At 41.4% G+C, this 21,281-nt stretch overlaps 1 protein-coding gene across 3 annotated transcripts in view; it reads right to left on the bottom strand.

The window, feature by feature from the left end:
* The window catches only part of SNX4 (sorting nexin 4), a 35,333-nt gene extending 15,350 nt beyond the window's left edge, over positions 1-19,983 (bottom strand). Inside the window, exons 1-6 of one of the 3 annotated variants that reach the window (XM_062579136.1) lie at positions 19,791-19,983; positions 18,615-18,730; positions 7,949-8,087; positions 7,721-7,870; positions 6,358-6,405; positions 2,285-2,340 (exon numbers count right to left, since the gene is read on the bottom strand). In XM_062579136.1, the coding sequence (XP_062435120.1) occupies positions 2,285-2,340; positions 6,358-6,405; positions 7,721-7,870; positions 7,949-8,087; positions 18,615-18,730; positions 19,791-19,922 (641 nt within the window). In that variant the 5' untranslated portion in view covers positions 19,923-19,983. Of the gene's footprint in view, positions 1-2,284; positions 2,341-6,357; positions 6,406-7,720; positions 7,871-7,948; positions 8,088-18,614; positions 18,731-19,260; positions 19,442-19,790 lie in introns of those variants that run through there. The other 2 variants (XM_062579137.1, XM_062579138.1) reach the window with 2 other exon arrangements.
* Positions 19,984-21,281: the final 1,298 nt, after the last annotated feature.

Genomic DNA, 21,281 nt, shown 5'->3' with positions numbered 1-21,281 from the left:
TGACTGTACATTTTATTCAGCCCTAGAGTCAGGAGGACAGTGCTATTTTCCCTGTTTTGTGGGAGAATATATCACAAGAATAGAACTGCTCGAAAAAGAACAAGCCACTTCTAGGAGCAACCAGACAGAAAAGTAAAGTTTTGTTTTTAATTTTGCCTTAGAAAGGGCAAGTGTTTTCTAAAGGAACTTTTCACTAGGAAGAAGGCTACTGTTCTGATTCAAAACACAGATGGAGAACAAGAGGATGGGTGGCACAAGATGGAATCGAAGAGGCCAGTAGGTGCTTGACTACAGATTTAACTAAGTACCTGAATGCAACACTTTTGTTACCATGTAATTCCATCAGGAAATAGATTAATTGTATCCCAAAGGAAGAGGTTTAGTTTCCAGGCTAAATTTTGAGCTACTAGAATAGCATCATTTCCACTATTTGAAGTCCCTAACATTGCTTTAAACTAAAAGGTACAGCTGCACACCAGTGCAAGTTAGTCTGGAGTGAGGATTGCAGCACTCCAAGCCTTCCCGGTTCAGGGAACTAAGTTTACCTAGGAGTCCACACTCCACACTGCAGTGATTTTTTTTTTTTTTTTTTTTGGTTTGCTTGGGTTCAGCAAGATTAGCTTGCCGAACCCGCTTCCTACCCAGTCATACAAGCACCCAAGCTGACGCAGAGAGGAAAGACATTAGAGTCAAGGCAGGCCCCCCCAAGCATGAGTGCGCTAGGCACAGCAAAGTGCTCTTCCTCCTGTCGGACCCACGCACACTATACCAAAAGGCCTTCCTGACATAAACACAAATTATGCTCGTGAGTTATTAAACAATTTATAAAATACACCTTGCCACTGAAACCAAAAGTTCTATTTAAAAGCTACGTAGCTACCAGAATACAGTAGGAAGATGTACCATCTCTCAAGTATTGTCAAGTGCAAGTTAAATACTCGGACATTGTTTTTGTTACAACTCCTTCTTCATATTTGCCTTGTGTTAAGTCTTTCTGCGTTATTTACCGAGCCACTTATCACAACAGCTTTCTTTTCCCAAACATTAAGTTACCTCATCGCTTCAAAAGATAACGGTATCTCAGCCTTAACCAGTCTTTCCCATCCATGCCTACATGCAGACAGCTGGCAGAGTCTTTCTGCCCTGAAAGCAAGAAAAGCTAACTCCTACTACTCACAGACTAGGAAGAAGATAAAGGATGAAGCATCCAAACAAAGGGGCAGTTTCACCTGCAGATACCAATAGAATTGTTGTCTTTTTATCTTATTCACTGAGGTTATCTTTTGCAATTCTCTCTAGCAACAAGCCCTCTTGCTGCCCAAGAAGGCTGGAACAGCAGACACTGTCAGCAGCTTCAAAAAAAAAAAAAAAAAAAAAAAAAAAAAAAAAAGGGGGGGGGATGAGGCCAATTCACAGTAAGTCTATAAACAGATACTAACAGGATCAGGAACATATGTGCCCTCTAACATCCTTAATACAACATCCAGGGATGCCAGGAAAGTACCAGGGAATGGACAAAAGAAAGCAGTCACACACGTGCTCTCCCTAAATAGCATCTCCTGTTGCCACTATAGGACAACAGATGAACCCAGCAGAGCACTTCCCATGTCTTTCTATGTTGCTATACATGGGAAACAGCAACCTCTCTTGAAGCCACTCCTGCATGCAAATGTTTAACTATTGCAGAAGCAGGAACTGGCTGCTATTTTGCCCTCCTCACGTCACCTAGGATGAGCACACCCTTACACTTCTGCTGTTTTTTTAATCCAGCAGATTGCCCTAGTGCTCATCTCAGAGCTTCTTAAGCTGTAACAGAGCTGAACTGACCTCAGGATTTCCAAAAGCATCTGTGAAAATTGGCAGCTTGAAGAGAACTATGAACTGCAACATCAGGGTGCGTGCATCCAGAATTGTCCACTAGCAGATTTTTTGGAAAGACCTACTATCAATCTGCATTCTGTTCACATTTGGAAAGGTTTCTTCGCAAACAAATGTTAAGAGGTTATTTTTCTATTGGTTTTTCTGCCCGTCATAATCTAGCTAAAAGGAAAGACTTATTTTGCATTAAGTGATGGCATTTTTCTGAAGGTTTCCTGCTCCTCCAAGAAACAAGATTCAAGTCTCTTCACACTATCTCCTTACTGGATTTGTGTTAAGGTTTAAAGTGCAGAAAGATCATTTTTCTTTTCTGAATTTATTCTAAGGAGATAGAATATTCTGTCATCTGATGTTATAATTGTAACTGAAAAGGGGAAAGGGAGGGATGAAGGATGTGGAATCTTACTTGTCTGGGTTTTTCACTCTGAATGTTGCATTAAGAGCTTTTAATCTGGAATCTGCCTGAAAAAAGGGGAAAAAAAGCTTTGTTAATTTAATGCAATTCAATTCCAATGACAAAAATCTCAGCCTTCTTGCAGCACCGTTAGAAAAAAAACCTCTTGCCTTCTCGGCATAATTAAAACTTCAAACACAGAATAAGTCTGACACTACCTGCCCTGTATGCCATATTTTTACATAAAAAGTAGAAAATTAAGCTATTTTTGTGAATTAGGATGTAACTAGCATCCACTAATATTAAGTCAGTATAATCCTGAATCTCACAAAAATAGTCTCTTTCTAAAATGTTACATAAGTCACAGAGTTAAGATTCACAACCCTACATTCTTTTGAGATGATGCAATTAGGTAACAAGACCATATGGACAAACTATTTTATATTTTTCAAACCAAATAAAACCAGTGGTAGAGTGACCTCTATATGCTCTTTATTACTAGAAACAGTTCCCCAGTGAAATCAAACTCTCATATATGGTGTTCTCTTATTTTATGAGTTGCTTTAGAGAAAATATATAATTTGTATATCAGAATAGAGCTGTTTTAATGCAATGTTCTTTTCTAAGATATAGTACATATTAAGTCTTTATAGAAGAAAATTCAATACCTAATTAGAAAGGTAATCAGCTACTTTACTTCTTGAGACATTGGTTTACCAATGTTTGCAACAGCAGTATGAAATCTCTTTCAAAAGTTTCAGTTAAATTTAACATTAAAAATTAAGCAACAGGTACTTACTCTTAAGAACACGTCAGTGCAAATAAGGTAATCCACACTAGTCCACAGAAGTCCCAGATAATCACAACAACTTCTTCATGGTATCTTAGGCACAGCATCTTTCCCCAGAGCACTTACTCAAGTCTCCTCTATACCACATGAAAACTCCAACTTAGAGGTCAAATGGCAAGAGCTTACTTTTGCTCAAGCATCTTTCTTTCCAGTGAAAGAGTAATAAAGAATACATCTTGTGATGTGTTCAAGCTCTGCCACAGTGCCCTGTTTTACCTAATGGACTGTGCACGACTTTCATGCCATAACTGTTAGCAGTAAGTTAGTTCAGCAGTACCTGTTAGTGCTAGTATGTGGCACAGGAATATTTTGGGCAGCACTGTAGCCATCTCAGAGTTTGAAGAGCTATTTTGAATTTTACAGTGAACTAACTGAACACTACGTCCTCTCAGAGCAAGAACAGAGGTGCTGTCTGAGGCTGTTCCACCTCCCACTGCACTGGCCCTGAGCAGAAAATACCCATTTTTGAACACCAGTGCAAGTTCCTTTCCCTTGGAACCACCTCCACGGATACTGTCCCATGTGCCTTGCAAGCAAGTTCATGGAAGAGCAGTTTCATCCTTGTACCTAGAACGACAGCTATTGATGGAAGTTTTCTATGCCAACACGGTCCTGTATCAAAACAGCAGCTTGCTAACTATAGCTGTTCCTCTTCCAGCAACCAAGACAAAAAATAGCCCACAAACACATAGGTGGGTAAATAAAATCTGCCTGTCCAAGGCTGACTGATACTGGAAGAAAAATAGGTTCAGTGTCAGAGCTAAGCATGGCTTCCTCTAAGAATATCTTGCAAAGGGAAGTCTGACGCAGCATGGGGAAGCATAATCAAGATCACACAAGAACATAAAATGCCGTAGTAACTTCAACTCCCACCCCAGGCTTTGTGTTGCATGGTCTACACTTGCACCTTTACTGCTCTATCTCCACATGTTGTTATACCTGCACATTAATTACAGATAGTTCAGATCCATCTGTGGGTAATTCTCACACTCTCTTGCAGAACAAATGCCACAGTCACACTGATATTACCAGAATCTGCCTACCCCTCAGATAGTTATTTTACAGGACTTTGTATATTCAAATGGCAGGCAAAGCCTTTTAAGTTCCTTGGGACAAATTCAACAGCCTCAGACATGACAGCATGTTTCTGGGGCTTCTCTCTCTCTCTCTCCTTTTTTTTTTTTCTTTTTTTTTTTTTTAATACATGTCAAGTGGTCTGAAAGAAGACTTCAGTAAGTATAAAGGCACTGTCAGGCAGTAATCAAGATTTTGCCAGTGCAAAACAGTTTAAGCAAGGTTATTTTCTTCTTGCCATTAGTGGCACAGTAACTCCCATGCACCACATTTGAGCATTTGTACCAGAGTCATGAAGTTAGAAAAATGCCTGCCCAGCCTTAAACTTGATTTAAGGCTAATATGCATGAACATCTTAGAATTGAACTCCCCAAATGAAATACAATCAAGGAGTTTTCAGACAGTTAATCTTTACCATAATCCCACAATCATTTAAGTAAACTAAAGTAAACTGGCTCTGTGCTCAGTAGCAGAGTAAAGGTTTATAAACATGGTAGAAAAAGGCCTCTCAAGGTCTAGTTCCGACACTGAATCTATGATGGTATTGCTAGGGGCACGGAGTGATACGTGGGAATTACTACTAACTCTCCTTTGTAGAGGAAAGGTTTAAGAGACAAACCACCTAAAGAATAAAACTAAGTGTTGAGGTAGAGGAAGAAAGGTATGATTTAATGACAGCTGACTGAGTAAACAAAGCCTCCAATATTCAACTGCAATGTGCTTAACTATACCACATTAATGTCTAGTTTAAAGTTAAGTTAGCCTGGTTCAAACCCTTTGGGACAAGAGATGCATCCTGTCTTAATGGATCAGTAGAGAAATAGCAGTAGCATGTAAGTCAGTGGTCTGACTCTAGTCTTAGTCATGAAATGAACTGTTTATGTAGGTCTGCCCTCCAGTGAAATGCTAAATAACCAGAAAATCTGAGGGCTTTATACTTCAGACGTCACATAATGGGAAGATGCTTTTCCCCGGGATTTTACCAAAAGTTATTTTCCTTCAGGGAAACAGTAACTGTAAAAAGGAAGCCATACACATGATCAAATCCAGAAGAAAAACAGGACTTAGCTCATCTCACACTTGACCTGCAATATGGTTTCAGGTAGACAATTATTCTCAGCATTTCGCCGAGTCTTCTCTCTCACTCACACACAGTGTGTACTCCTAAAGACACAGCACAATACAAGCGTTTTGAACTCATTAAGTGTAACCGAAATAAAGATATGAGGACTAGGAAAATGCAGTCAGCTTGACAGCTTCATGTTTTTGCATTACAGGTATTACCAAGATGCATCCTCTACCATGATGAGAGAATTAACATCAACTTAAATTATCAACATCGAGCATCTTAGCTCTTTGGACACTGAGGATAAAGGCACCAGGGATTTTTTTCCAGTTCTCACTATTCAAAATAAAGGGATTTTCTTTACAACCCAACTAGTTTTCAGTTGTGATTTCATAAGAGTCAATCAGGTTACAATGAAACAATAGCTCGCATCAATGCACAACGATTTTTCCCCATGCAGTAATATTTCCAGACAGTCCAGCAGTCTATCAGCTTCTCAGATTCTTTTTGCACAGAAATGCAATCTTTGATCTTTATTCCTGAAAGTTTTCCACTTGTTCACCTTGTCCCCAACTCACTCATGTCAGTGTGGATAGCACTACTTCAAGACATGTTCCTCTTAAACAGTTAAGGGGCACCAACTCCCGCTTAGTCCTTTTCTGCAACCCTATCTTAGTAGAAAAGTCCTACAACTCAAACACCTTTGCATCTTTTTTGGCATCTTTTCTATCTCTCTCTCCAAGTTAAATTTGGCATCAGTCTTTAAAGTGGTAATTTCCTAAATTGACAATATATGAAAGCATGGCTACAAGCTCAAGCTCATTAGCTTTAAAGCTTATGAAGATCAGAATTCTACATTATTAGCAGAACTACAAGGCTGAGCATCCAATATACACACAGACTAACAAATCTGCTACAGGACTGAAGTCTTACCTATTACACATTAAGCACACCACTGCGTTGGTAGTTATTAAGCATACATATATAATGCCTTTTACTCATTCTAAGTGCAAGGAGCCTTTTGTAAATAGCCTCAAACAGTTAAGAGTATTTCTGTGTCACAGCAGTTACCAGACAAATACTTATGGTAATTACCTTTAACTGAAATCCAGTCTCATTCACCATTTCTTTCCATCCACCTTCCTAAAAATACAGGAAAAGAAGGTACTTTTAGAGTGACTTTTAGAGTGCAACAGCTTTTGCAATTGTATCAGAGCCACATCAGAGCTGGAAGAACAGATTCTCCGCTAAACTTGGGTTCAGTTTCACTCACCCTCCCCATCTCATTTGAGGAATCTAGGCTCAGAATCATTAAGTTCTGCTTACACACTAGCCTCCTCCAGAAACTCTCCACTCTTCACCACATGTCAGTGGGCTCAACTGCCCCATTCTGAGGGGGTCACAGCTTTGCCTAAAAAATTAGTTTTACTTTCCAGGAAGAGGAGTAATTGTCATCTATTAACTGCTAGACTATCAGCAGGTCCAAGGACATTCACAGCTTGAGGCAGAATGTTCTAATATCTTAGTTAACTTGTTTCCAAGTGATCAAGATAATTGCTTCCTATTACATATTTATAAAAGACTGGTTTAAAACTTTTAAATAGTCAGAAGGAAATTATTCTCATAAGTTAGCCCAGAGTGCTGTAAGTTAACGGGCAGCAAACTCGGCCGGACAGCGTAAAGTTTTGCACAGCAATTTTAAGAATGCACAGACAAATCTTGGTATTAGTCTAGAAGGAAACAAGTTTATCCTGTTAGCCATCCCTTCTGTAGGAAATTTCCTTGGACTAACAATAAGCATCCTACTGCAGGCATAAGGCAGTGAGAAAAGTTCAGTTTCACTCAAGCAGTGGGAAGACTATGACTCCCACCCTAACATTTAGAAGAGAAGCAAGAACATAGGGGCAATGACTCTGCTCAGTTTACAGTGCACAAACATTTACCCTGTTCACACATAGTAGCCACTTCACCACCGCTTTCAGGATTCATACTGGTTCATCCACATACTTCACTGCACTAGTATAAACATATCTACTCACTTAGCTATTTGGGAGTCCCTGGTAAAAGCCTTGCATTCCAAAAGCAAATTGAAAGCCATTACTCTTGCTGCAGCCATCAGGATAGCGTGCTAGCTGGTTTAGCACTAGGAAAGCTTTCTCAACCAATTCGCATTAAATTTCTCAAAATACTGCTCCAGAGAGGCAGAAGCTCTCTCTTAGAAGCCTTACAACTAGGCAGGAAAAAAGCCTCATAGGTATACTAAAAAGCACAACTGCAGTAGGCAATTAGATGTATTTAGACAGAGCAGTCTTTTCCACCTTGTATTTACTGATGCTGTCCATCCTTCTCCTGGGCATAAAACAAGCTACAGATCACTGAGAGGGAAGAAGAGGAAGAGAGACTTATCTTAAAGAAATAATCACTAAAAATAATGTATTTAGAAAGCATGCCACTTTACCTGTGTTAAAAATGAATAAAAGATGTTGTCCTGGCACAGAACAGGATGTGAAGCCACACGTAACAAGAAGTTTTCCAAACCAATTCTTCGTCTTTCCACAAAATCTGGATCCATATTATCTGCTGATAGCTTATGCCAAACAAAGTCAGCCTATTTAAACACAGGAGTGTTAATAGTAAATAAATAACAAATAAAATATAGAGTAAGCTGCAGCCTCAGCTTCCTTACCCTTTTTTCTGGCAAAGGTGGAACAACAATATGCGGGTAAGTTACTAACAAGTAATTCCTCAACAATTCAAATTCACTGTAACGCCGCCACAAGGAGTCCACCGGGGAACACTGTCCCTCATTCTGGGACTCAATAGCTCTGAAAGATAAAACAACAAGTCTGAGTATTACCAAGCCACCTTCCTCTCCCTCATACCATCAGTACAGTTGTAACAAGTCTAAAGATGATCACTGCATAACTTACCCATTATCTGAACTAAACCTAAATAATTTCATACCCTAATATTCTTCTACCTACTTAAATTAAAAAAGAAAAATCCTTAAAGTTTTTGTGTGATAACATTCAAAATTTCTCCATGTGCCAGGAACAGAAAAAAAGTCAATGCATTTTCATCCCATCACAAGCAAACATTAGGTCACAGTCAAGTAAATAGTTACACAAGTGGTTTAGTTCACATCACTACAGGATCAGACATATTACTCTTGGAACAGTGTTAGGCCAGAAGCCAGCATGACTTCATGAACAGCTGAAGGAGTCAGAGTATTACAAGAAGGAACTTACTATTCAATAAAAACAGTCTAGACACAAAACATACTATACCACATGCAACAACTAGAACAACTAGAAACATAAAAGTATTAGATTTTAAAAGGGAATTTTAGAAAGCATAGTGAATTTCAAAGCACTTCCAGTCTTTTGTTCAAAGTGGGTTTTTTGTTTTGTTTTGTTTTAAATTCAAGGACCAAGGATGTGCAAGCTAACAAAATAGCTAGGATAGGATAAGCAGGTACAATAGAAGTGATACAAATGAATGTTTTGTTGAATACTAAGTCAAACACCTTCTATCAAGAGATTAAAAGAACTTGTGTTACTGTAAAAGGAGAAATTGTGGAATTTTCTGGGATAAAAAGATAAAACACTTTGCGGGGGGGGGAGTGTCTTTTGAGAAGACATTTAGAGCAATATAAGTACTTTGCAATATCCTAAAATGAGCATCAGGTCAATAAAACTTTTTGGCAGTTGGCATATACTAGAATATGCACACAGGGACAGGCTTCAGATGGGGCACTTAAAAAGAAACCAATGATACCTATGTCTGTCTTAGCTCTCACATTAAGTGATCTCTTAGTGCAGGAAGCACTGGCTGAAATCTACCTGGAATAGTATTAACTATGTTATGAGACCATCTGATAGCAGTCGAGGTTAGAAGGGACTTCTAGAGGTCCCCAGTCCAACACCCCTGCTCAAAGCAGGGCCAAATAGAGCAGATTGCTCAGAGCTGTGTCCAGCTGAGTTTTGAATATCTCCAAAGATGGTGTCTCTACAACCTCTATGTGCAACCTGCTCAACTACTTGATCATCCTCACCATGAAGAAGTTTGTTTAGATTGAGCTTCCTTTATTTCAGTTCGTGTCCATCCTGTTTATGGAGTCACTGGGAAAGTCTGGCTCACTCTTCTTTGCTCCCACCCATCAGGTATTTATGCTCACTGGTAAGACTTCCCCCCGCCCCACCCCAAGCCTTGTTTTTCCCAGGCTCAGCTTCAGCTGAGAGAGCTTCAGCTCTCCTCTTTTGACAAATACTCCAATGCCATCTTTAAGGCCCTTTCTGAACTTGCTCCAGTGTGTCCATGTCCTTCTTGTCCTGACTAGACACAGTCCGTTATAAACTACGAACACTTACACAATACTCCGCAGCACAGTACACTAGGTGATTTCTTTCAATAGAATTCAGGCTACAGAGTTCTTGAACTTCACTCCAGAAAGTTATTATAATTTAAGATGTCCAAATGATATGCACATTATTTGAGTTTTTAAGCTGTTAAATTACAAGGCTGGATTTCTAACAGTCTTACTGAAAACCAAAAAACCTTGCCTTTGAGTATCCCCATATATTTAATACATTTAAACAAAATACAAGAAGGCTTTATCATCTATGCCATCAAGATCCGATCTGTCATTAGAAAGGAACAACCTTGCTATATTCTCTTGTTTAAACTAAAAAAAAAGAGTGTGGTTATATCTTGAGGTTGAAGTAATATAATATAGTTACCTCATCAGAATCTTTTAAACTGATTAATGCACAACTTTTCCCGGATATCTACAGCCGCTTTGAGAAAACAACAATTACTCCAGGTGACTGAAGTTGCAGGAGAAAATTTTACAAGAAGAGAGAAAGAGAGAAAAAGGATACATTGATACAGATTCAGCACAAACCGCTGGAGATCAAAACTGTTTGAGACTGACTTAAGTAAAAGAGACCAGCAAACTGCTGACAGTCACTAAGTTACACTGCAAACTTACCGCAAGAACTCGTCTCTATTAAGGCTAAACAAAGGTGCAGCTGCAACCATGGTTTGTTTTGAAGAGGGTACACTTAGCTTAGCCCCTGCTCTGGCAGGCAGCACAACATTCCTCTTTACATGAATGTTTCATAATTTAAACATTTCAAGAACACTTCAGTTAAAAGTGCGTATCTCGTGATCACATTACCACCAAGTTGGAGGTAAATTTAACACAGATCCAAGGAATTAAGCTACTATGCCTCAGAAGATTAGTTGCTTTGTTGAAAGCTGAAGGCATACACCTGATTCTCCTAAAGGAGAAACTCCCAGCAGATTTTTTAAATAGTCTGGCCATTCAAGACACTCTCTCTCATTAAATCAATCTCTGAGATACTTCTACCTTCAACTTCAGCAGCTACCAGTTAGTTCAACTGACTTGCAACATGATTTTCAAGAGTACTACGTGTGCATGGGTTATTACTGACACTTAAGCAAGACTGCCATCATAAACATCCATGTGGACCTTGTCTGAGGACATAGTCCATAAGCCCATGTGATTACACAGAAAAGGAAACAGTCCTGAATCCCCATGAGAACCCAGGCACATCCCACGGGGACTCACCTTCAGGGCAGACACAGGTGCTGCTGCCCCAGCAAGAAAACCCTGGAGACTCGCCCAGAGCTAGGTGGACACATCGCCCAAAATGAAGCAGGCCGCAGCCACCCTTACTTTGAAAGCAGGAGCATTAGAGATCTAGAACAGAGAGTTCTCTGTAACATAATGGATGTTTTTTTAGATAAGGAAGAGAGGAAGCAAGAATCTGTGGGATGCATCTGTCCACTTCTATAAAACAGCTTTGTCATTCCTATGCATAACATTTCCTGGCCACAGAAAAATGCAACCCTGGGATTGGTACAGGTGCTGTACCAAGCGTGCTGAGAAGCACACTTCTCTCTAGCTTAGATTTTTCTGTAAAAGCAGCTTTACTCTAAGTTCTAACTGAAGTTTAAGACTCTCTGCACTGCCTCACAACTAAGGGACAGGCTAAGTGTACATACGCTACTGATCATTTATCGCGGCCTAACATGTCCCAGATACCCTGCAGAGTTACAGAAGTCTAACAAGTTACCGCCAAAGCTAAACTCTAAGCACTTTATTTTTTAAAAAAGTGATTCTTACTTCTATTCTTGTCAATACAAGCCCTTATGGAAAAAAATACCGCTGACTGCAATTATTTTCCATCTCCACTAACTTATTCTACAGGTTTATACTGTCATAGGCAACTTCAAATACAGTTTTTTGCCTCTATAATACTAGCTCTTCAGAAATGTTCATTTGGCTGTTTCATTTCAACTTTGTGTGCACTTACAGCATGAGTCTTCTCTTCTGCCTGTAACCCAATCAGTTCCTGATCCAGTGCAAGTCGGATTTTACATTTATCACTTTCTGAACAATCTTGCAAGCCCCCATGATACAAATGAGATCATCACAGACAAGACCGCACATGAATATCTTTCAAGGAAATACCTGGTCCAGACATTCCTACTCCCCTTTTCAAGGGCACTTATTCAGAAAAGAACTATTCAGAATTTTGGTAGTATGCATTTGTAAGTGGCCTTAATATAACACACACCAAATAAGTAAGACTAATGCAAATAAGTAGTATTAAGTTTGGGAGCCTGTCTTCCATAGTTTGGACTGCCTTAATCCACCCGTTCTGCTGTATCAGCTTTCCCATGGAGAACTTCATCAGTGTTTTTCTTAAAACTTCAAGCCCTGCAGTCAGGACAGTCACATTATCATTTAAAAAGTGTCATTATTTCTAATACCGTAAGTGTGGAAAAGATATAGAAAACATTACTTTGTTACAAAGAGGAAAAAAAATGAGACCAATAAGATAAAGAATATATTTATAAATTTAAAAGTGACTTCACGGATTGAGGTCTTGTTGATGAACCATATGGCCTCTACTTCTGTAGTATAAACTACAGGTTAAGAAGAGAAACACACTCATCTTTCAGGTTCCCATTGCATCCTACAAATATTGAAGGAAGGCCAAGACACCAATAAGATCATCATGTATCTTAGTAGTGTAGCAGTCCATTTAGTGCTTACGGTGGTCCAGGCCAGCTAGTATCAGTAAGCTGTCATCGTAATAGACTACAGCCTTCTAACTTGCATTACAGTAGCCTTCTGTCAGGCTTTTAACACTTCGTGACTCTTTGGCAGAGTTCACTATGAACTAGAAGCAGCAAAGAAAGCTCATCTGAAGCCTTAATTGTGCATTTAACTGTATATTTGCTAGAATTAATAAGTACATGTCACTTATTAAACCAAAGCCGAGAAGAATACCCCCAAAGAGCAGTAACATCTCAGCCGACTCACACAAGGTGGGAGGTGGGGGTAGAAAATTAATCAGGAATCAAAATTTTAAAGAGGGCATCCAGGAGTGTGGTGCTCCAGCAGGAAAGGACCAGTTTTTTGAGGGCACCTAGCTATATATCAGAAGAACCAACTTCCATCACACAACAAAAACACAGACATCCTGTTATATGAAGATATTACGTTCAGGAGATGCTTCAAGAAACCGGAGAAGGAAGGGAGCAGACCACCAGCGCGGTTCACACCTATCACCACAACTTCCCTACTACCTACACTGAAAAAACTGCAAAGAAACTTGACACAGGCTAAGACCTACTATCAACTTGTTCCAATCGGGTAGATTCAGGTACGTTAAACCGCCTGGAACTTAGAGTTAATCGAGTTTCAAAACTTTCATGAAGGAAATACTAACTTCACCTTACAATCTAAAGAGAAAGTTGCAACTTAAATTACTAAAGAACCCTGAAGACCAAACCTGATTGTATAGTTTGTGTGTTTTTTTAAAATAGGTAGTACCTGATACAGTCCCATTAACACACTGTATTAAGTCTACCACTATTTCTTCTCAAATTATATATATTTATATTTTATTCTAAAATACATTTACTCTTACTGCCTTAAAAGTTTGTATTGTCTTTTTGATTTTTACCATTGTATAACACAGTTAATGCTTTGAGTGAAAAGCAGTTAAGAGAAACAGAAAACAAGTGAAGGGCAGAAGTCTGACTGCAAAATACAGATACTCATCCAGAGAAGTCTCTGGATGAAGTTTTGTGGTTCCTCTTTGCCTAACTTCCCCCTGCAGAGAGCTGCAGCCAGATAGCTGCACCTGAGCGAGAGCCTCCCACGCAGTCACGGCACTCTGCTCCTTCCCCGCATGCTGGGAATTCCCTGCTGCCGGCACCACCCGCTCTACTCATTTTTTCAACAGGCCATGAAACTTCAGTTTTAACAATCAGAGGAGGGAAAAAAAAAAAGCCAATGTAATGTCCAATAAAGCAGTTATGCTTTTTATACTCCAGATAACTGATTCAAATAAACTGCTTAAGATGTCTTTTAAAATGAATAATCTTTAGTTTAAAATTCTTTGCTCCTGTGAGGGCATACCTACTTCTGTCCCCCTCCCACCCAGGCTTTGATAAAGCAAAAAACAATTAGATTCTGCTTTCTAGACTGCATAACACTGCCAAGTCGGGTAAAAGAAAAGAACAGCAAGTCCATTGCAGTGCCGTAGTGGGAAAGCACCGCATCGCCCTCAACAAAGGCGATACAAGCCAGCATTCACACGACTGCCTTTTAAACACGGTAACAAGAGGTTGACACAGAATGGATTGACTTGGGACAGGCAAGCAAGATGAGAGAGATCATTTCTTTAACCAGGTGGAGATGTCTTTTCGTGAGATTACATTACGAGACCATAAAATACCACCAGTTACAGGAACACTTCTCCCCAGGAACCCCGTTCCAGAAAGGAAGTAGGAATCCACAAAGGTACTCATTACACTTAATACCTTCATTACCATCTAATTTTTTAGAGCACATTCTGAACTCCACCATTAAATGCAAGTGCTGCAGACCAGTTTCAATTAAGATTATAATCACTTGTTGACGTTCACTCAAACTTCTCAATTTGTTTTGGTTTTAAAAAACACAATACTTGTACAGTCTTGAGACAGGAAAACCATGCGTTTCCCCTCTAAGCAGAGTTTTAACAATGCACGTTATTCATTGAATGAACCAATCTGCCTGAAAAAAAAATTAGAAGACAAAATTGAAACCTTCAGCTTTTACCTTCATAACTGATGTTATCATTACTGATTAGAAGATTATGTTACTCCAAAAGCCACATTCATTTACTTTAATTCAAAGTGCCAATGTGAAAACTTCAGTCCATCTACTTAACCTCTTCCCATTTGCCATTTAAAACTAATTATATTAAATGAGCCATTAAACAATTCTTAACGCAATAAAGAGAGGAATGGCTGCAAAATATTGAAGGAGGAAGAAGTAGTACACTGGCTTTATTTCTTTATAAAAGCAATCACTTCTTCAATTGCAGAAGCAATAAGTTAGCCTTCAGCCTTTGACTTTCCAGCGTACGACAAGTGATACTTTCATTCGCCTAAAGCGGACAAGGTTCACTCTCTACATATGTAGAGGAATATATTTTAAGGGGGCTGGGCAACATTTTCTACTAGCTACCCAGAAAAAGGTCTCCATATTTAGGCTCTGAACAAAACATAAGAATAAAAATCAACAACTATAAACTTTTTATAAGTTACCAAAAGTTACCTGGCAAGCTGTATGACAAAGAGGCAGCTTTCTTGTTAGAAGATTTTTCAGACTGATGATTTTTTGAAGGGAGGGAAAGGTAGAGAAATACTGTCTCAGCTGAACAGTTCGATATTTTAACTAAAATTTACTGGTCAGGCTGATGATTCATAATAAAATATAAATTAAGTAAAAATCAGCAGAAAAGCAACCTTTACAGACTTGCTTCTTCTTTCATCTCCTGCCTCTCTCTCATTGACAGTTCACACCAAATCCACAGATTTTTCCTTTCTTTTTTCCTAAAATCTCCTTTGGCAGATAAGGCTTCCTGGCTCTCAAAGACCAAAAACTGCATTTTGCTGTGTTATTAGAAGACCGCACACCTCTGTGCGCACTCATTCCGTGCTCCTCCCCAGGAACGCACACCTAGGCTAAGAGCTTAACATGGAACGTGAGGCCAGGAAAACAAACCCGAAGGAAGCTTAGCAAAGGTTTTCAAGACTGCTCCTGAAGTATCACAGTGCAGCATTAGCACCACTGAACTGAGAGCTGGCAGGCTGCTGATTCCAGGTTTATTTCTCTCAGAAGCTTTCCTTAGAGCTCCTTACACTTTGAATGGAGGACCAGAAGTCTTAAAGGAGAAGCAGGTACCACTTCCTCAGGTCCTAATCCAACTAGTGGAAAACTTCCCAAGCACTGAAATCAAAAGTAAGATTAGAAGCCTCCCCAGCCATCCTGGGGAAGTGGCAAGCAAATGCAGTCAGCCACCCTGCCAAAATACAGCTAAAGGAAGTACAGACTAGTAAGAGTGGAAACCAGCAATCTTGCTATTAAGTAGTCCACCACCATGCAGCCCAGGTGTGCTACTTTTTCCTTTTTAACATGGCTTTAGAAAAACAAAAACCAAAACACACTCACAAGAGTTAACTCAATGGAAGTGTCCTAGTACTACAAAACAAATTGTTTACTTTAAAGGAAAACAGGGAAGAAAAAAAAGGCATCCCAGCACCGCCTATAATTAAAAGCAATTGCAGCTCGTCAGCATGGAACTCCACAAATGTTCTGCATTCTGATTAGCTTTCAGCCCTCTCATGAAAAATGAAGGGCACAAGACCAGGAGCCAAATTCTGGGTTTTATATCATCTCAGTTCTTCCTGTAGTTTCAAGCAGAGTTTTGTATGAGACACAGCTGCCTGAATTTCTAAAACCAAGCAACACTTGAATTCAAGTGAAGTGCTGGATAGCTGCCTTTTTCCTTAAATGCAAGTGGTCTGCTGAGCACCAACATCTCAAGAAGGAATATTTAGTTACATACGAGTTCTTAAAATTAAAGTATTTGCCTTAATGCCGTTTCACACATGAAGAGGTGGAAACATTCATCTGTTCTCACAGGCAGAATGCAAGAGCCGACTAAGTTATTTTTAAACATCAGCACAGTATAACGGAAGCTGTGAAACAAACTGACTTCAAGACTAATTGAAAGGAAATAGCTCACCACAAAAATGTACTAAACTAATGCAGAAAGGTGTAAACCAAGAATAAAGGAGATGCTTTCAGGAAGCGTGACCCTGGAACTTGCTGAAGCCCTGCGGTCTACAGGAGTGAAGTTTGTTTTGTCTCAAAGAAAGAAATTAAGTCAAGGTATAACAATCACAAAAAAGATGAGGAAAAGTAAGAGAACAAAGAAGCTGCATGGAAATGACAGAACACTAAAAAAAATCTTTTCAATTTTGAAAAAGAAGCAACACTATCGCTTGCATTTTGAAAACACAATTTGATCAAGGCTGATGAAACCAACATGTTCAGAGTTTAGGTGCTGAGCTCCTGTTCTATAACAAATATATGGTGGTTGTAATTGCATCCCTCTTGTGTCTTTTATTCACTAAATTGCATGCAATTCTTCAACTTAACTTGTAACTAAATCCTAGATAGCAGTAACAGTGAAACCCCAGTTCACATAAGTGTAATGCAACTATTATTAAGTGGTCTTCCTTTTATATTACTATAAATTGAGTTTCGTTCTTTAGCTACAACATATCCTATTACCCACAGACAAATTGCTGTGAAGCCCACCTACAGCTACAGGCACAGCAGGAAGCACATTTAATAGCCAGCAATTATACTTACACAAGAAATTTTGCCTTCTCAGCAAAAGGTATACAGAATCTATTTTACCAGAGATGTGACAAATCCACATATTCAGTAGTTCTCTGACAAACATAATTGGTCTTGGTATTCACTGACCACAGGATTAAGTAAGTCTTAATGGAAGGAGGAAATCTGGGCAGCAAAATACTGTGCCACTATGAGAGAACCACTGGAAAAGACCAGAGGAGTGAGTTTAAAGTAATATAAGGATGATTGAGAGAGGAGATGCAGACAGCATGTTTTGGGGCTATGTACAGATATCCTCAGAGTATCCTTTATGCTGCAGCTAGAGACAAACCACTCCTCTCTTCTCATTGAGAAACACTAACACAAGAAAAAAATATAGCATTACTTGTGTGTGAGGAGATGCGATCTTTAGTATCGTTAAACTGTAAAAGAATTTTTAAAAGGTATCTCAGCAGCTTTTAAAGAGTTACAGTATTTGGAAAAACACACTGTACTTATAAAGGATTTTACTCTGGAAGTTTAACAAAATAAAATAAACATACCCCTGTAGGTCTGCAGCACAGGCACTCTGAAATGATTACTAGTGTGTCACTTAATTGATTTAACAAGTTAAGAGGCCTTTAACTAGTAACTAGAAGACATGTGATAGCATTATAATTTAATGCTTCAGAGCATTACAAAGTGCTATACTTAAAAAAAAAAAGGGCAATTGCTTTGTTTCAGCTCCATCTGCACAGCCCACCGATCCTCAGACAAGGCCCAAAAGTTAAAACTGCTGACGTAAAAACATGAGACACAAAACTCCTAATAAAGACTGATTAGGAACTTCTTGCTTCAGCTGAGTAACATGATCCTACATAGCAGGAATAACAGTAATTTAACAGGATTTCACACAATCAGAGTTTAAAAAGCCTCCTTGCAAGAGAGATTTTAAAGTTTTGTTCACTACTCAACACTTAAAACTGCAAGCTGGCTCTCGGGTGGCAAGTGTGTTTGCTGTACTTGTATTACTAAATTTGTTAACAGAAATGGAAGGAAACTGAAAGCAACAAATTCTCCAGGAAAAATTTAAGCCAGTTAGAAAGAAGCAAACAGTTAGTTAACTCTAACCCTAAAACACCTACACAGAGTTTTGCTTGATCTAGGCATCACGTATGCTTCAAATACTACTAGAACAGTAAATTTTGTCCACATTACATCAATCATGAGATTTCTTTCTTGTGATATCAAACCTAACCACTACTTTAGACTACAACACACGACCTCTGATATGCAACCTCCACATACAACCTCATATCTGCACATATGAATTTATCCAATGCACATCCAAGAAATAACCAACATCTTTCATGCACATGTTTTTCCTCCTAGCTCCAAACACAGAGTTATGGTATTTGATTATGCAATGCTAGCATTAGTACTTAGCTGGAGACCATATGCCAAGTTTTCACAAGAAAAGATCATCCAGTGTAGATTGACCTCACATTACAAATCATAAACCAACTAAATCCTCTCATCAACAGCACCTGAATATTTTTATGAGGGGAGGAGTGAGAATGCACTTGGAAAGACGCATCCAACCCTACAAAAAAAGCAAGTTCTCATCACCCACCTGGTCTCGATGAGGTAAGCAGTATAGGTTTCTTGCATGTTCACGGCATTTCTCCCAGTCCGTTTTTCTGCTTCTGAAACGGTGATTTCTATTTTTTTGGCTAAACAGTCTTCCATCTTTTTAGAAGAGAAAAATAATAATAATAAAAAAGTGTAACATTACCCACACACAGCAAAGGCTGTTAACCCTGCCACCCCTTCTCCCTCACCACTTGCGTTCACATAAGGTAGGTAAAGGTTTTGATGATACTTAATTTTACACCTGTGTTCTGTATCACATTTGCAAAAGAAAACAGAAAAAAACAAACAAACAAACAAGCACTTTCAGATACCAAACACTATCATTACGTGAGAATACACAAAAAATAATAAAAGGAAAAAGAGATGGCTCTCCTTACAAGTAATTATATATATATATATATATACACACACACACACACACACACATATATATATATATATATATATAATTTTTTTGAAAAAAACTTTTTTTACCCAGCCACTTCCCAGCTATCAGTGAATTCCCCCCCAGCACACCTGGGAAGCCTGTAACCATTATTCCCACTTTAAAGAGAAGGGAACACAGCCCAAAGATACCCTATCTAGAGGGAGAGCCTTTATCCCCAAGAAGCAAGTTGCACACGTACATAAGTACGTGCAATACACACACGCGCGTGTGCACGCTCTTCACGCGCTGGCAGGCAGGAGCCCATGCACGGGGCAGGCAGGCAGGCAGGCAGGCAGTGCCCCCTGCAAGGGCGCTGCGCCAGCACCCGGGCAACTTCCCGCAGGAATTCAGCGGGAACGCAGCGATTTATTCGCGCTGGCACGGCGGGGGCCCGCGCAGCGCGGGGCACAAGGCAGCACCCAAGCGCAGGGACCAAACGCGGCGGCGGCGGCGGCGGCGGCGGGGCGGGCGCCGCTCCAAGCGCCCCGGCCGCGGCCCGGGGGCGGCGGGGGGGAGCCGCGCCGCGCCGCGCTGCGCCCCGCGGGGGGCGGCCAGCGCAGGCGGGAGCCGCGGCGGGCCGGCGCCGCGCTCCGCACCTGTTGCCGGGCCGCCGCGGGGCCGCCCGGGCGCCGCGCGCACGCGAGGCCGCTGCTCGGCCGCGGCCCACTAGGCCCGCGCCAGGCCGGCGGCCCGCGGCGGGGGCGCCGCCGCCGCCCCCCGCTGCCTCACCGTGGCCGCCGCTGGCGCCGGGGGCTGCTCGGCGGGCGGGGGGCCGCTGCCGGGCGCGGCGCCGTCGGCCTCGCCCTCCTCTTCCCCCTCCTCCGGGCGGCTGCGGCTCGGCTCGGCCGCGGCGCTCTCCATGGGGACACGGGGCTCGGCCGCCTCCCTCCGCGCAGGCGCTGAGGCCGGCTCCGGCGGGCAAACTCATCGCAGGTCCTAGAGAGCGCCGGGCGGCCCGCGGCGGCGGCGGCGAACCGCAGAGGAGCCGCGGGGGCCTCCGGGGCGGCGGCGGCGCCCGGACCCCTCGCCCCGCCGCTCGGGCCCGGCGCGGGAGGTGCAGGCGTCTGCACGCGCGCAGCGCGGCTCCTTGCGGGCCCGGCCTGTGCTCATCTGTCTGCTCGTTTATTTATTTCAAGGTTTGCAGGTCATCAGAGCGTCTCCCTGGCAGCCAGACTGGTTTCTCCTGCCGCTTCTCACCTCCCCGCACCCCGCCGCAGCAGGGCACCGGCTCCGCTCGCCCCCTTCGCCCCGTCGACGCCTCTCCCCGGCCGGCGGCCGTCCCGCGGCCTCGGGGGGCTCTTAGCGACGTTCGGTTCTGGGGGAGCGAGCCCCGGCGGCGCTCCGGGCTCATTCCCGGCCCGCTCGCCTCGCCGGAGCCGCGGGGACCCCGAGCCGCCGTCCCCCGGGAGCCAGGGCTCTTCCTCCCCCTCCCCGGGGCCCCGGCCGGCCTTCGGGGCGCCCCGCAGCAGCCCCGTCGCCCTGCGGCACGTCCCGTCGCCCCTTCTCTAACCCGGCGGATTGAGGAGCTGCTGCAGGCCTCCTCGCTCTTTGCTTCGAAAAGGAAAAAAAAAAAAAAGGTTTAGTAGTGACCACAGCTGAATTTGCATACCTTCTTCATCCAAGAATTTATCTTTTTTGCTTTCAAAGACAATTAAAATAAATCTCCGACCCCTCTTTGAAGACCCTGTGCATGAATATTTGGCGTCTGGTTTCTATTCTGTTGTCTTCAGTGTTTATTCAACTTTTTCCTCAGATTGTTTGAACTGATACCTCAATTCCCTCCTTTCCCACCCCTCCACCACTCTAGCTGGATGCAGTTTCCCAAGCTTTTTCACAAAAGGGTTTCCTAGAACAAAAGTTTTTTTTACAAATATGTGAACTGTGATTTGTCCTTTGAATAGAATTGATTTAAGATTTGTTTTCTAAACCTAAAGTCCAGTTCAGATGTAAAAGCATGATTGCACATTGTACTGCAGCGCCTGTTTTCCATTAGGATATGGTCGTCTTATGTTTACTCAAGATGTACATTAAGATACATACCTTGTATCAATTACATTTGCATTTGCAGGATGTGCGTACTGAAATTTTTCTGATCCATATCAGCAGTATAATGGAAATATTTATGTGAAACTCATGCAGGATATCATACTTTGTGTTAAATATTTTTATTAGGGAAACATTATCAATAAAATACAGCAATACTTTGGAGTTATAGTATCC

This window comes from Rhea pennata, chromosome 6 (genome assembly GCF_028389875.1).
Source record: "Rhea pennata isolate bPtePen1 chromosome 6, bPtePen1.pri, whole genome shotgun sequence".
Lineage (NCBI taxonomy): Eukaryota > Metazoa > Chordata > Aves > Rheiformes > Rheidae > Rhea > Rhea pennata.
The sequence above is the reverse complement of the archived record's forward strand: the minus strand, read 5'-3'. Positions and strand labels throughout refer to the sequence as shown.